General features: G+C 39.7%; 1 protein-coding gene across 1 annotated transcript in view; it reads left to right on the top strand.

Moving 5' to 3' along the window:
- Positions 1 to 17,065, top strand: part of LOC118334403 (solute carrier family 25 member 36-A) — an 18,167-nt gene extending 1,102 nt beyond the window's left edge. The window contains exons 2-7 of the mRNA XM_035670305.1: positions 1,669 to 1,833; positions 4,364 to 4,441; positions 6,947 to 7,047; positions 12,250 to 12,316; positions 12,433 to 12,722; positions 13,825 to 17,065. Of these exons, the coding sequence (XP_035526198.1) occupies positions 1,669 to 1,833; positions 4,364 to 4,441; positions 6,947 to 7,047; positions 12,250 to 12,316; positions 12,433 to 12,722; positions 13,825 to 14,018 (895 nt within the window). The 3' untranslated portion in view covers positions 14,019 to 17,065. The remainder of the gene's footprint in view (positions 1 to 1,668; positions 1,834 to 4,363; positions 4,442 to 6,946; positions 7,048 to 12,249; positions 12,317 to 12,432; positions 12,723 to 13,824) is intronic.
- The last annotated feature ends 229 nt before the right edge of the window (positions 17,066 to 17,294 follow it).

Below are 17,294 nucleotides of genomic sequence, written 5' to 3'. Positions count from 1 at the left end.
GTCTGATTAAATTGATTTCCTAAAACGTAATCATCTGCTGTATTGCCTAACTGCCCACACTGTAACTGAAGCTGTAAAGGAACTTCTAGGGTTAGAAACACAGCACAAGTATAAGTAAGTGCTAACTGGGTGCCCATACAGTAGGTGAGGAACGATTCTTATTCACAAGCCTGTAGACGGGCTCAACAACTTGTTCCTCAAAGACAATGTAAAATTGACACTTAATAACAAAGTATGTCTGTCTTGTCTTTCAATCCATTGTCTTCCGTTTCTGTGTGTGTGTGTCCTTTACTTTTATCTCTGCACCAGACCATTGACATTTAAATGTGTTAATCTCGTCACACCACAGTTCTTCTGTTATCTCTCTTGTCAGGGATTTAAAATGTGAGAACAACACAAAGAGACATTGTTATCTTGAATAAGCAAAATCAGATTTGTTTTCCCCAAAACCTGAGCTGGAGGCCTCTGCACAGTGCTTCCTCTCACAGCCACAGTGAGACACACACAGGCAGCAGACAGCTTAGCCCTGAAAGTAGGCCAAGGGTCACCGCTGCTTGTGAGCATGAATGTGGGTCGGTCTTTTGAAAAGTAAATATAGCTGGAGCTACTCTAAAGAGACAGCAGCTAGAGGAATTTACTGCCAACAGCCAGGAACTGTAGGGCTACAACTAGTGTTCGCCCAACCTATAAGGCATTCATATGGTTTGTCACTGCAATAGTCAACAAGCACTTTCCAGCTTTGTGGTGTCTGATTGTGAAGCTCTGTCTATACAAGTCCCATTGTGGAGTAAAGTAGAGAGGATCAACAAGCGTGCATGTGTGGCACGGGGACAGAACATTGGTTTGAGATGGCGTCTGGCTTATAGAAATAAAGTACTATTTTATTCCATATCAATGAAACAGATAAATACACTGACATTTATCTGAGGTTATGTTTTCAGTAATGAGGGTGAAACTGATTTCAAGTAGATTGGCTTTACTTTGTTCACATGCTGATGGCTTCAGTCGGGGGCGGAGGTCAAAGTCTAAGCAACATGATCACAAGTTTCTTAGGTTCATTTGTAAGCAGTCATGTTTTTATTCACCGTGTGGGAGTTCAGAGAGCCAGCTGAACAACAGTCTCAATTTTCATGACACCTCATACTCGCCTTCTCAGATGGCGAAAGTCAGCAAAATGGTTACAGTTGCACTGAAGCGCCGTCACTTTCCACTGAACTGTGTGATGAAACCAGTCATGAACTCTTTGCCGGGAGCTTACACATTGCTGAATCGTGCATATCACAATGCCAGGTCATGGTGGATGAAGGCCTGCTCCCAGATCATTTTAGAGCTAAAAGGAATAATAGATTGTGTTACCAGTGATAGGGGAGGTCAGTATTAGAGGATGGTTTAAAAAAGAAAATTGACATAATACTAATATGTTTTCTATTGTATTTATAGAATGTTTTTTAAGACACTCAAAGACGCTTTACGTGATAAATTCAGTGAATAAAAAAGAACATAGAAAACCAAAACACAATACAAATGCTGGATAGGATATCGATTCTCTCTTTTGACCAATGGGCATTAAATGTGTTTTCTCTCCACATATTTACCCTTTCTGTCCCTTTCTTCCACCACCCCCTTTACTTCTACACTCTTTCACCCTCAACCCCTCCCTACTTCTAGATGTGGTGGCACAGTGGGCGCTATTTTGACTTGTCCTCTGGAGGTTGTGAAGACAAGGCTGCAGTCCTCTTCCATCACTCTCTACATCTCTGAAGTCCAGCTCAGCACCGTCAATGGAGCCAGTGTGGCCCGTGTCGCTCCACCTGGGCCTCTGCACTGTCTCAAGTAAGGAGAATGACGCTGAATGTTAATTGTAATTTAACTTTACTTTATTGAAGATAATTTCAAAAAGGAACAACAGCAAGGTTAGTGTTGATTAAGTACAGGGTAGGATACTTATAGCAGCCAGATTCTGAGCAAACCTTATTAAACAATATATTTATTAAACTGTCAGTCAACATTGTTTTATGAATATCATGTGGGATTTTATACTATTGCGATACAGCTATAGTGTTAGCTTCATGATATATCTGAACTTACTTTAGCTGTGTGAAATGAAATTAATACTATAGTAGCGATTGTTTCTCAAACTGTAGTGTAAGCTCACAGATTAGTACCCACTACAATGACGGATTCACCTTATTGCCACACAATGTGTATTTATCCTATTGGCCAACCCATTTGGTGTATGTGGCCAATATGTGGCCAATATGCTGCCACAAACTGGAAACTGTTTGCAGAAATGGTCAAGTTGCCGCAGGGATCAGGTTTCTAAACAAGTTTTTTTTCATTTCTGTTGAATTTTGTTTTAACAGAACTACTTGTTTTGTGTTTAGCAAGCTACAGAATCTATAACCTGTGGCTGTTTTTGGTACTTTCTCTAGACACTTTCTGGGAAACCAGTGTAAAAAAATACACAACACATTATTCCTTTTTTGCCACACGATAAGCCATTCCTCTTCTCATTAGACAGTGGAAAGTTACCAGATGAGAAGTGAGAGCGTAGGGGAATCCAACATTGGTTAGATGTTTATTTGAAACCTACTGAAGGCCAATCTGGCTGGGTGCTCATAATTAATGTCACTCAGGGATTAACAGTGTTAGCCATGTTGAAGTAAATATTCAACATGGCTGCAGTGCTCTGCTCCTGCACTCAGGTTACCTATTTCAACAATCATCACAAAGCCTGTCACACAGTGTTAAACATATTGCATAATAAAGTTGCTATGTGTGGAATTTTCCACAGCCAAATGTGTGCACTAATTATGTTGCAAATTAAGGATTCTTGGGGCAAACCTCTTATGTTTTACTTCATATCTCAGAAAAAAGGGTGCACTTGCACAGTTAGAATAGACAATAGAATACAAAGTGGTTAACCAGCCTTAAAGACTTTGTTAACAGTGCTGTCTTCGGGATTTTGTTTCATAACATAAATAACGCCCTCTTTGGATTTAACTTAATCAGGGCATTGTTTTGGGCTCAACATTGGTCTTGTGCCGACATAAACCAACTTCTTGTCCTGTCCTTGAGATAAACAGCCACTGGCAGAAACTGTATACCACTATTACATGATACAGAGTAGAGCAGGGCAGAAGAGGGAAGAGCGTTATGGCAGGGAAAGGAAAAAACCCACACGAGTCAAAGTGGGTCAACATGCACTGAGGTGCGGGGACTGTTCCATTTTAGAGCAGAGTATGTTAACTAATGATTTACACTATCAGTCCAAGCTCTGTGTCTTTTGTAAGTTTGGGCAACTCTGTATCTTTGAGGAGATGACGTGTACTGTAAATCAAGTATTTCGCTGTGAGCAGAAGTTGACAAAATGGCACAGCCTTCAAACCCACAAGCTGAATAAATATGCAGCTGCTTACATAGCTGCCCCAAGAAAGATAGGGTCTCTGTTTTAGTTTTAATTATGTGGGACTGCTCAAGTTGAGCTACCATCATAAGAATTTAATCTACCCCAAAGGACAAGTTTATTATTTGGCCCAAGGGACCCTTGTCTTTTGGGTCTCTTATTTTTTCCCAGGATGACCTGATGCTTTGCTTTAAATGTGCTTTGCATCACAGTTTATGTGAAAACGTGACACAGAATTAATGAAGGTGAACTATAAGCCCTGCTCATTCTGAATGAGGTTACTGGGTTAGATCCTTGAACTCCGGAAACGAGCACACCTGAGCCGTCATGATAACGCCACTATAACCACCACCAGAGCAAGGGCACCTGTCATTTTTTATTTTGGGTCTTCCAGTATGTTGATAGTGACCCTGTGTATAATGCCAGGCTATTTTGAGTGTCAGATCCTGGCAGATGGCCTAAAGGTCTAGTTTACTGCTCCATCTGCTTTTGGATTTAGATATAAATTGAGCTACAGAAATCTTGTGCCAAATGAAATTCAGTCTCTATGGTTTGACCACTGCAATTTGGTAGATTTCTTTTGTTTACTATGGTGCCTGTGCAGTAAACATGAAGCTAGCTCCTGGCATTGTGCTAAGATAAGCTGATCAGCTACTGGTGTTAGCTTCATATTCAGCATACAGGCATTTGTGGTATTGATCTTTTCACGTAACTCTCAGCAAGAAAGTAAATAACCAAAATGTCAAAATATTCCTTTAAAAATAAAAGCAATGCAGTATTCTTTTTAACATTATGGTTTAAAGTTTATGAAATAACAGTTCTGATAACACCTGCATGCACAGTGAAAGAGGAAGAAACAATCCTATAGATAGTATATAAAGAATATTACTGTATGCTTGCACTGTATTGTGGAATAACCAAGCGAACGTGAACTGAAAACTCAATCTCTCTCTGCAGGTTAATTCTAGAGAGAGAGGGACCTCGTTCACTCTTCAGAGGACTTGGACCCAACCTTGTGGGTGTGGCACCTTCCAGGTATGTACAGTATTATCTAGAGTATTCTGGGTGTGTTGCATGTCTTCTCCTTCCTAGCTTAACCTTTGTCAAGCCTTATACCTTGGAAATATACAGGTTGAAGCCAAAAGAAAGACAAAGTAAAATAACCTATACTTGAATATCTGATAACCAACACGATAGAGTAGAATCACCTACCAAACCTTCAGAATGAACTACTTTTACTAGAGAATAAAGGCATTTCTGCCTTCAATCAAACCAGGGCACACATTTTTATTAAGGAATGTATTTGCTTCTGCTAGAGCTTTTGGCCCATTTAGAGTTCATGTTGGCAGCAGTAATAACAGGCCACAAATACAGAAATAAATGGAGTTAAACTCACGGAAATGCAGTGGAAATCTGTACTTCAAAACCTGCCGGAAATGAGTAGGTTCCCTATTTCTTAGCTTAGCTGGTTAGGGTTGCGTAACAGCCTGAGCTCAGTCAATCAAAGTCTGAATGAAACAGCAGCAACAGCTGGCACTGGGCAGCTGTGACACTGTCACCATGTGACTGGTGTCGTGTATTATTACAATGGACTTCCTATATTGAGAGAGTTGTGTTTGGCTCTAATCCTCCTCTCTGACATGTCTAGTTTTCCCTAGCTACTGCTGCATCACATGGCTATTGTCATCCTCTTTCCGCTGGTTCGTTGTGGTCTCTGTCTCTCTATCTGAGTCATCTTCTCCACGCTCTTATCCTCCTGTCTCTGTCCCCTGCCATGTTTGTCATTCTTTGCCTATATCAATTCAGAATTGTTATGTCTCCTGGGTCCTTCACTGTCTATGCTGTCTCACTCTGTCTGGCTCAGACTTTCTGAGGAGCGAAAATGCCCATGGGGGGGTGTGTGTGTGTGTGTGTCTGTCCCATGGGCAAGTTGTCCAGCTGTGGAAGTAGCAGCTTGGGTCCTGGTCACGACACCTATAGCGAGCTGTGTTAAAGGAAGATGCTGTTACATAAGAAGTGAACATTTCTGCTGTCTTATGTGCAGTTTTAGAGTCATGTTTTCCAATATTCCCTATATATTGAAATATTAAAATTCCTTTTCTTTTTGTATGGGTCCACTGCCACATCAAATGAAAGATTCAGGACACCTTTTTATCATTTTATTCATTGTTATTTTAATTCACAATGCTTTACTTGGTATCTGTGGAAACTTGAGGATCTAGAATTGAAAATAAATTTTGATGGGCATTAGATGTGGACATTTTCGTATTGTTGGCTAGCAGCATAGCAGCCTTGTTTTTTTTTAATGCTGCTGGTGCGCTATACGTATTGATTTGAGTACAAATGAAATGTCAATAAATGAAAAGACTTAGAGTTATTTGCAAAAACTCCTTCATTAAAGTTTTTCAATTGGTTTGTCAAGAGTCATTTTAAAATCATGGCCGAAGTACTGCAGGTTATTGATAATCAATGTCAGCAGAGTTATTGTAGATACAGTCAGTGGAATATTCCAGTTTTAAGCATTTTTGGCAATGTAAGATGCAACGTTTCCAATCCATTTAATTTCAGTCAAATTTTGATAACGTATAAGCTTCCAATGCAACATAATTGAATGAAATAACAGATTTATTACCTTATTTAACTACGCAGGGAGATCTGGGTTGCTGGGCTACTGAGTTATTCTCTCCTGTTATAATTAAGAAACAGCACTCTGACGATGGAAACCTAAAAAAAGCTTCTGATGCTAATGAGAGCACGGTCTACCGAGCATGCTGCTGGCGTTCATTTGCAGCACACATAACACATGTGCATACAGATCAGCTTACACTGGCAGCATCACTCGTTATATACGTATGAGAGAGGCACATACACATAATTCCTCTCTCATCTGCACTGCAGCATGATTATATTGTGCATGCATGCTCTCAATTCAGAATGAGGGCTGGGAGGGGGGGGGTCACTGGGTTTAATTCCACTCAGCAGAAATGTTGACTAAATCCTGTGATTTTATTTAGAGAGGGGAAGCTAAAGTCATTGGAGATCAATCTGCTACTAAAGTGCGCTATGCAATTGAGATGCTCGGACACACGCATGCACACATGCATGCACACACACGGGCACAGATAACTCTTTCCCTGGCTTGCTTTTGGACTACATATTAGCTTATCCCTGCATCCACTCATGTACAGTTTAGGCAGTGTTTTATTTAAGGCAATTGAAATAGCATTTTCCTATTTAATACAGTTAACTTAATGCTATTACTTTTATATAAATCATGCAATTATATAATTTGTTTGTATTTTTAGTTTAATTAACTAATGATTCCAGTTAATGTTTTTTTATTGTATAGTTGAATTCATGAATGCCCTTCATTCATTTTTCAGTCGCAAATTTACCAATTTAATCAATGATACATGTAGTCAAACTAAAGAAGCTAATTGTTTTCTCCAGCTGTTTCCCTACTAGTTAGTTGTAGTTAATCCTAAGTCAATTTAACCAGCGTGTTTAATTCCTTACTAACCTCTGTTGTATTTGCCACAGAGCGATCTACTTTGCGGCCTATTCGACAGCCAAGGAGAAGCTGAATGGGATACTGGAGCCAGACTCTACCCAGGTGCACATGGTGTCGGCTGGGATGGCAGGTAATGGTGGCTCCTTCTCCCCCTCTTTTCTGTCTGTTTGTCACTGTCGGTTGCTGAGTGTTATATCTGCCTGTCTGCCTGTCTGTCTGTCTGCCTTGTCTGCTGTCTGTCTGTCTGTCTGTCTGTCTGTCTGTCTGTCTGGTCTTTTTATCTGTCTGTCTGTCTGTCTGGGCAGTGTAAATCACTGATTAGGTTTTATATACAAACATTATTCAGTTTGTCTTCATCAGACAGATTTCATTTTTCTTTATCTTCTCATCTCAGTATCCCAGAGTTTCACATCATTTTTATTTTTACCTCTTAACCCCCCCTCCCCTTCCATATACATGTGTGGGATGGTGGGATCTTCGCAAATTTAAAAGCTTGTGAATACCTAAAGCATGCTAAAGCTAAATAATAATTTCTGTCATAAGTAGTCATTACGTAGCTGTTTCATGTATAGAAATATTAAATATATACGATTGGGGGTTTATCAGAAAGCACAATTTGAGACTCTCAGGATCAAACAGACCTTGATTGTGGTAAAAACATTTTGTTTATTGTGAAAGAAATCCATGTAAGATATATTTATCCATATATAAACACTGTACTTTGTACAATCTACAATCAAATTATTCAAATAAAAAGTGAATCTCCACCTTGAAACCATGCCAGTCACATCTTTGCTACTTACTCTCACCAGCACCCATCTACCAAGATAATACAGTATCTTGTCTCTTCATGGTGGCCTTGCCAGCCCACATACAGCTGATGAGACAAATCCTTGTATCAGCAGTGACAGACTTTAATGCATTAAAACCCACATGATACACAGCACCCAGGCAATTTTAGGCTGTGGTTGATTGTGCTGTATATCCACATACCACATGGTCCTCAAAGTTTAGGTTGTGCTTTCCTCCTCTCCTAGCCCCTTTGTCCCTCTTGTCCTTCATTTTTTTTCCCACCTCTCCATTATTTTTCCTCTTTTTCCTCTTTAATTTTGAGGCCTCTTCAGAGGACTCTGTAAATGGTTTAACATCCCAGTTGTTACTTAAACAGTGTGGTGTGGGCCCCCTTCTTTGCTCTGTGTGTATAGAGGAGAGAGCACGGCCCCGAAAGGTCAACCGGGGCCCCTGGCACTCGGGCGGACACGTCAGGTAGCACCCCATTTCTTTACACTGGTATGATGAAAACCATGGTGATTTTTATGAATATTAGAAAGTTCATAATGGTTATTCATTTGTAATGATATTACCATTGCTTATGGCAGTGTATTTGCTTCTGGTTTGTAGTTTTAGGTTCTTAATATAAGGTTTTTTTATTGCTTAGTCTTGACACACACCCCTTCCCCTTAGCCTGTTGTCTTGTTCCATCAACATAGCAAAGGTAAAGTAATGACATACGACTGTGGATTTTATGTTGTCAGCATAAAAGAAATGCTAACCTTGTCACTGCTACGAAAGGTTGTAATGGATGTGCTCCATTTAGTCTTTTGTCATCATCCATCAACACCATTAGTGCCTCAGTCATTTCTTTTCTAGGAGAATCAGTATCAGTCCATCCAAAAGGCTGCCACTATTTCAACATGACTTCTTCTTTTTGAATTAGTTGGATTTCCTGAATAGAGTTTGCCTTGACAGTTTAACCCCAATAGCCAGTTTAAATCACACAAATTAATACTTGACTGTGGACAAGATGCAGTAAAGGCACAGACATGTAACTGATGGAACCGGGCCAACTTTTGCACAAGAAAAGTCAGTGAATTTTTGGTGAATACGCCCGAAGAATAGGGTAGTTCAACAGCTTGGTAGGATTCATTTATATGAAGTACCTTGAATGAAATACAGGCAAATATCTGTGTAGTTGTACTCTACAGCACACCGTTACTGTACAGATAAACTTATTGTTTCTTTCTTTCATATGCACATATTCCACATGTGTCAGCACTGAGAAGTAGCAGAGTTACAGAAAGCCTTAGTGACTGTACAGCTAGGCTGAATGTCTGGATAATTGCTTCCAGTTTGTAAAGTAACTTTGTGGAGTCACTGCCTCTCATGGCCTCCCTGCTGTGAATTGTGGGCTTCCTTGTACGGCGAGTTCCACTCCCTCCAGCAGTTAATCTAAAGCATGTTTGCCTTCTCTGAAAGTAGGTCAAACTCCTCTGGAGAAATTTCACAAGGATTATGTGTCTATAGAAGGATCATAATGCATGACATGCAGCAGCATGCCCATATGCAGATGCGTCTCTTCAGTGGTTCACTTCAAGGACTAGTTCAAGAACTAGATAGTCTTTATGGGCTAAGCATGTGAGTAATGACAACAACAAACAATGAGTAACTGTAGAAAACTGTTGCCATCTCCAGTGTCCTTTTGTGTGACATTAAAGAGAACTTGTCTAATAACTCATTTAGGATTTTTTAAAATCTGTTTTCTAGAAACAGGCTGGCTCTCTGGAGATGCATTTTTCTCCACGTGCAAGGACGTTTTAAATTTATCCCAGTTTTTCCAGAATAAGGTTTGGTCCAGTGAGTATTTGGGGCCGGTTGAGTTGTATTCATTGTTCCACCTCATTTATTCACTTCGCTGTAATCAGTCACTTAATCCTTATGTCATCACATGTTCATAAAGTCTCCTCACTTCTTTCATCACCATTGTCCACAGCTTAGAGTCTTTTATACACAACGACAAGGTTAGCATTTCCACCTGCCTCACTTTATTTTCTACCTTAATTCATTAAGCATTTAATGCCGTTATTTCTATAATATGTAGATTATAAACTGACAATGGCACAATGATAATGAAGAATACATCTTCAGTTTTATTTTCCTGCCTTTTCCTGTTTGTACTGTACCTCACTCTGGTGAGATAGAGCTGGAGTTTTGGATTGGGTTGGTTTCTATTTAGTCAACCTTTTCTTTACTCCAGTTAAAAGGATTAAAGGGAGAGATACATTGTAATGAAATGAAAGTAAAAGAAATGTAAAACAATTTCATTCAACATATAAATCAAAGTGGATGAGGCTTAAGAGTTGGGATTAGAGTTTGGGGAAAGATGGGGGGAGGTCTTTCCTTCACCTCCCATCTCTTCTCCAATTACCTGTACAATACCAGTGGGTTGGGGTGGGTGGTTGGTTGGTGGGGTTGGGGGTGGTTGTGACTGCTGCTTGTGTGTGACTGTGGTACAGAAAAGCCTGTGTCTATTTTAGGGCTTTACTGTAAAGCTTTCACCCCTGCGTGATTGGGTGGGAGACCCCCGCCATCTGAGCCCCCCATATCTGCAGGCTACTAGCTGCAGCGGGGAGGAGCTGGAGGAGCTTTGCCCCTCCCTCGTGAGTACACGCCATAGACGCTACTTCCTTCTACCTCCCTCTTTTTTCTTCTTCCTCTTTTTTGTTCTTCTCTTCTTCTCTTCAGCAGACCTGTGTCATCTTCTCTTCTTCACGCTGCTGCCTTAATGTAGGGCTGTGTTGCATTGATACACTAGATGTGACTCAGGTCTCTTTATAGACTTGCCCTCATCTATTCTGCAAATGGTTGTGTTTTATTCCTTTATGTCATTTGTATTAGGAACTCTTAGAGAGACCTTGTGTCATTTCATAATGATACTAAGTGCTCATTAATTAGCTTTACACCCTACATATAAAACTTTACATTACTGTAAATTGCCTAGTTTTCCCACTGAATAAAAAACTCAATGTCTGTTCAAATTATCCCCCAGTCAATAACTCAAAACAGGCGCATGCACACACTCACTCGCTTGACATATATTCTGTCTACACAAATGCATTTTTGATGCATTTTCAGAGACCCCATTATTGACTGACCCCAGTTTCAAACTAAGCTAACATTAAGATCGGCTGTGGAGGCAGGTGAACATATAGAACAGGTTTCCCACCATTATTGCGAAGAAAAGACTGCATTAAATTTCTTGTCGGAGACTTTCCACTTCAGTCCTGCTGAATAATTGAAGAATCTCCTCCAGACACCATTTTGTTTCTCTGTGCTGTTGTACTGTAGTTGTGCTAGTTGGGCCAGTATCCGGCCCACAGCCTGTCTCTAGTGTCTAACCAGTTAACCACTGGTTGGTTAAATGTCACAGAATAAAGATAAAGATGTTCAATAATTGACTAATAAACGGGGCACATTCATATTGCTGAATCAACAATGAGGGAAAATTTAGAGCAATATGAAAACTAATAATCAAACCTACTGGCTTGTGACTTGAAGTTGTGTAATGACAGATTTGCTTGTAAAAAGGCCAATACTTGTATGTTAATTAAAAAGCATATTGAGAGTTATATTTAAAAAAAAAACAGACTGTCTCTGTAAGCTATTTAAGATTAACTTAGGTTTTATAGCAAATGATTTTTTATTAGAAACACAAGCTCTCATTAGCATTTCAAATAAATAAATCAGATGGCAGTATAATAATAATCTGTCACACTAAAAGGCCTAAAATTTATTTTTTGCTTGGCCTCATTTCCCACTGTTTAATGTTAGATTTTTTTCAAAAAGATGGTAGATGATAAAAAGAACTCAAAGCTGCTACCTTCTTGCACTGTTAGTTGAGATACTACTTTACTTTAGGAAGAGAGCTGCTGTTTATGTATACCTGTGTAGCATTTCACATGAAGAGGATCGATATGTGAATATGGAAAAGCATGCCTTGTCTGTAAAGCAATTAATGGTTTTCCCCCCCAAAAAACAAAAAATGATTGAATTAATACAGATGTGGATTCAAATCATCTATACAATAATTCTCTGATCCTGTTTAGTGAAGTGCTTTCTCACTGTTCTTGTACAGTATAGAATGCTTAAAGGTCCAGTGTGTAACATTTAGGAGGATCTATTGGCAGAAATGGAATATAATATAATATTCATAGGTATGTTTTCATTAGTGTATAATCGGAATCATTGGGTTTTTGTTACCCTAGAATGAGCCGTTTATATCTACGCGCCTTACATGGAGTCCGCCATGTTGAACCTCCATGTTTCTACAGTAGCCCAGAAGGTACTGCGCAAATACGGGTTTTAGATTGGGGCAATCGCATTTTTGCCCGTTTTGCAGCCAGTGTAGTTTTTGGTAAAGTTGTGATCTGCAACTACACCATTAGATGCCTCTAAATCCTACACACTGGACCTTTTTAATATAGTTAATTTGATTGTGTTCTTAAAAAATATCTCTGCAACTGTCTGAACCTCTGACCTCCTCTAAATTTCCCAGGGTTCACCGCCATCACAGCCACCAATCCCATCTGGCTGATCAAGACCCGTCTGCAGTTGGAAACCAGGTATGAAATCTCAAACCTTAAAGTGTACAAGTGGAATGCGTTGTATGACTTTTTCTACAATATTAATGAGAATAAAATTATATTGTTACTTAGATTAAAATACAATTTGATTTCAGAACCCGGGGTGAGCGGCGAATGAATGCATTTGAGTGCGTGCGGCGGGTGTACCAGATGGACGGCGCGCGAGGTTTCTACAGGGGCATGTCAGCCTCATACGCTGGCATCTCTGAGACCGTTATCCATTTTGTCATCTATGAGAGCATCAAACGTAAACTGCTGGAGTCTAAGGCCCACGCCAGCATGGACGAAGAGGAGGAGTCTGTGAAAGATGCCTCAGACTTTGTGGGCATGATGCTCGCAGCAGCCACCTCCAAGACCTGTGCCACCTCCATTGCCTACCCTCATGGTAACCTTCTGTCTTACTCTTTGTAGTTTTGTTTTTTTCCAAAGGATAAGAATAATATGTTTTTCTTATTGTCAACAAGTCCCACAAAAACATCAAACCCAACAATGTGTTAATCCATCTCTCAATACTTTCTGACAGCCTGTCTGTGGCACTCAGCCCACTATTTCCTACTGAAGATGTAAATCTTTAAAAGCAGGACACAAATATAAACTTTCATTTTTTATGCTAATATATTTCCCAAATTGGCTGGGCACTGTAGTTTTTAATAAATGTTACACATACAGGAGTAAGTAACACATTTGTTGGGGACTCTCTTAATCTCCTCCAAGTGCTCCAGTGAGATTTCATGGCAGCAGGATGATGCATGCAGGATCTGCTCAAACAGTGCCCTTGTTCGTCATAATGGAGGAAAATGTCACCCAGTGCGGCACTCTGCCTAGCTTCAGGCTCAGGTTAAAAATGTGCTCCACTACTCCGCACAGCTGCTCTGCACAGCATTTCAGAAGCTTTGAGCTAATGCCATCAGGACCCGTTGGCTTCCTTGCCTTTATTCTCCTCAGCTCATTTCTAACCCGGTTTGTTGTGAGGGGCAGATTGGGAGAGGGGGGCTGTATGCTGGAGGTTGTGGGTTGCTTAGAGTTTGAGGAGAAAACAACACCATTTTAATGTCTCTTTTGATCAGTTAACACATCTCGTTTGTTAAGTTTGTCTCTAAAGTGTCTAGCTTTACGGGGAGGAAACTGAGAGAGAGAGTGATGCAGGTTTTCTTGAAAAATATCATGATCCACTTGTGCTATAAATATTACAATCATTCTCCACCTACGTGCAGCCCACGGCTGAATGCAACAGTTCAGATACCTTCTCTTAAGATTGTCTGAAGACATTCTGGGACATAGAGAAAGTCAATATCTCTAGTAGCTTATTTACAGTAGGTTAGGATTAGGTAGGTTGATGGACAGCTGCTATACCAAAATATGGATCAATAAATAGCAAGTTTGCATTTAGGGAGACTACACAACACGCATAGGCAAAGTCTGACAAGAATAACTAGCGTCCAGTAGTGTATTTAACATTGTTTTCTCCCTCTACTCTCAAATTGCAGAGGTGATCCGCACACGGCTACGAGAGGAAGGCAGCAAGTATCGGTCTTTCTTCCAAACTCTGCTGACTGTACCTAAGGAGGAGGGATACCGGGCGTTGTACCGCGGCCTCACCACCCACCTCGTCAGACAGATCCCCAACACCGCCATCATGATGTGCACCTATGAAGTGGTGGTCTACCTGCTTGGCCGTTAGCCCACCAGGTATGTCTCCCTCCTGTTTAAAGAGGGAGACAGTTAGCAGATGATTGGCGAGGAAAAGTGAGGACAAAATGTCAAAATGAAGACCAAAGGAAGAAAAACTAGTGGACCAGAAGAGGACAAATGGACAGAAGATGAAGCCCTTTGTTACCATATCTGCATCATCACCTCCACTTCCCTTTATCAGACTGATAGAGGGTGCTACAGATCACAGAAGAGGTAATATGGGTAGGACGAGAAAGGAGGCACTGACAGGAAAGACACAGAACGAGTTTGGCACCTGTTAAACAAAAGGTACCTCTGAAGGAAAATAAATGAAGCACAGTTCAGTGGCCTTAATGGAAAGGGTTTTAGTTTGCGTCTTCTGAAGCAAAGAGTGAAAAATTGCCTTTTCACTCTCGGATAGGGATATTGTGAAAGGGGAATGCTTGGAGGCAACGGAATTTGACAGGAAAGATGATAACTGAAATGTAGGTAAATTTCAATAATCCAAGAACCTCTACTTGGCACTATTCGTCTGCCCTTGCTTTAGTGCTGTGAGACTACTGTACGATTAGATAACTGGCAGTTAAGGAATGTTCATTGAAAGAAGAATGTCAGAAGGAAGTTGGCATTTAAAAACAAAGACATGAGTCTGTTTTGAGGTTACCTGAACTACCCGTCTTTGCACTACAGAAAGTGAGGCTCCAAGTATTCCCCTCTGAACACTGCAGTCAACACCCCCTCGGTGGCCTGAAGTTCATACGTAGCAGTGAGCTAACTGGCCAAACACAAGAAAACACAATGATGAGCTTGTGACGGCCTGCCACTCGAACACATGCCTCAGAAACCAGCACGTGTTCGATAAAGAGTGTGTTGAAATGCTGACTTGCTCATTCAGCCTTTTATTCCTCTACAGCTCGGTGCCTGGTGGTGACATGCTTCAGCTGAAGTTGGCCTTCAGTGTTGGCAGTTTCTCTTTGTTCAAACTCAAATAAGACGAGTATACAAGGCCAGCTTCTGCCTGCACACAGTCACTGCTCAGGAGGACTTTAAAATCTTGTGTGAAAACATGAGACTAATGTGTCCTTTTTTGAGATGTGAAGTGTAATTGTCCAAAAGGTACCAAGACTTAGTACTATTGGAGTGCCACTACTTGAATATAATGTGACGGTGTGGGGAAATGTTGGAGTGGGAGAATGTTTATGGAGTTTCATCATCACCCCGTGTGTGTGTGAGTGTGTATGTGTGTGTCTTACTTGTTGGTCACTTTCACAGTGATAATCTAACTATGAAGGTTAGGGTTAGAGTGTGTGTGTGTGTGTGTGTGTGTGTGTGTGTACTTGTGTGTCTACAGTCATGTGTGCCTGCATGTATAATTAATATCTACTCCAGATTTCCCTCCACTAACTATTAATCTTGCGAGACACTGCGGTTGCGAGTGTGGAGAAGCACCTGTGCGATACTGGCAGCTTTTCATTCCCACTCTCATGCCAGTCCTTTCTTCTAGTGGCTTCCAACTGATCTGATAACATGCACTTTTGTGGCCTTTTAGGGCTTGTGCTTTGCATTTTATTGTGTGGACAGTTTGAACTTGTACATTGTAAAAGAAAAAAAGTATTACTGTATATCAAAATGGTATTTTGCATTTTCTGTTCTTATAGCAGATATATTGTACAGTTTAGAGTTCTCAGTAGTTGTGAAGGATGTCCAAATGTGTGTGTGTGTATATAATATAGATCCTTTATATGCATATCATTTGTTGCTTTTCTCTCAGACCCATGTATGATCATGCTGTAGTTTGCATTTGCAAATTATTGCTTTCATTTATGTGCAATTTTGACATGGATTGTTGATATGAATATTGATATTGCTTGGCTGATTTTTCTTACAGTATAAATTGTGTTTTTTTTTTTGTATGTGTATGTTGCTGTCATGCAAACATTTGTGCTTACATGAAAGCTGACAAATGCTGCAGGACAAATACTTTCATGTAAGCGTTTGTGCTGAAGCATTGGTCATTTTACGGCATTCATAAAAAGTGTTCCATTTTGTAAAGTTTGTCATTGGTAATGTTTACATTGTTCATTAGTTTCTGTCAGATTATTTTTGGTTCTCCAAGCAACGTGTTTTGAAAATCAAGATTTTTTTTTTTATAGTATTTTAATGTAAGAGCTCGAGAACTGATATTGTGCTTCTACAACACTGTACAGAGTACCACAGTGTGTTGGGACTGTTAAAAACTGAATTAAAGAGATCCAGAACTTGCTAAACTAATCTAACTAATACTGAGGACGGTTGTTGGTAAGAGACGGTAAATGTACCCTTTAAATGATCCATTCAAAAAGTTAATACAGCATACATAAAGATTGATCTTTTCAAATTGTATCCAAGCACCTCTTATATTGTTTATTATCAAAACAGCCTTTTTTACTTGACTTTTAAAACTTCTGTTGAGCAGAGAAAAGCCGTCCCTCAACACCCTCTCTGATCCCAGTGGTCTCACTGCACACTGCTACATATGGAAATGATAAAGACTGCACAGTTTCCATGTTTAAAAGTATTGTTTATTTCATCAATTACAGGAAATCTGGTGCGTTCATGTTGTTGAATGCTCTCGTTTTTTCCACACTTGTTGCTGGATCCTTTCAGAGGCAAACCAAGGCCTGTGTTGTACCTTGTTATAGTTATTGATTTTCAGTCTCCATTGACATGTTGCTAGCCTATAGTTGCTGTCGGTGCTTGAAAAAAACAAATTGCTGACTGAGCAATAGCTTTTATCTCTGGCTTCATCGCAGTAGTACTTGAGGTCAAATTACCAAAATGTGACATAAACAGACAACTGGACAAACGGTGCAAACATTTCACTTTATTTTTTACCTCTCATTTCAGTGTCTGTATGCAATTCAATATCTAACCTGTACGTTGGACAGGACGCAGCCTCAAGAAGGGTTGAATGAAACCTGGAACATTGGTTTTTGCCAGCTCAATCATTGATGTATTTTTTGTTTGTTTGTTTGTTTTTTAAACAAAAAGTAAATAAAAATCCACTTGTAACTAAAATTATATAAGCTTTTGTTTTTTTTATCTATTTGTTTTCTATTCCTTGATTGATTGATTTGTTGTACAGGTATTTGCAGTTTGTATCAGAGTCAAAAAGAGGACAGTCTTGTTTGAATGTTAAGATAATTAATGAATTGTAAAAAATTGAATTCAGTTATACTGTATATAGTCATAATAATAATAATAATAATAATAATAATAATAATAATAATAATAATAATCCTTTATA

This window comes from Morone saxatilis, unplaced genomic scaffold (assembly GCF_004916995.1).
Source record: "Morone saxatilis isolate NCDOM2014 unplaced genomic scaffold, NCSU_SB_2.0 Contig23, whole genome shotgun sequence".
NCBI lineage: Eukaryota > Metazoa > Chordata > Actinopteri > Moronidae > Morone > Morone saxatilis.
Note: the sequence above shows the minus strand (reverse complement) of the source record. Positions and strands in the feature narration are given on the sequence as shown.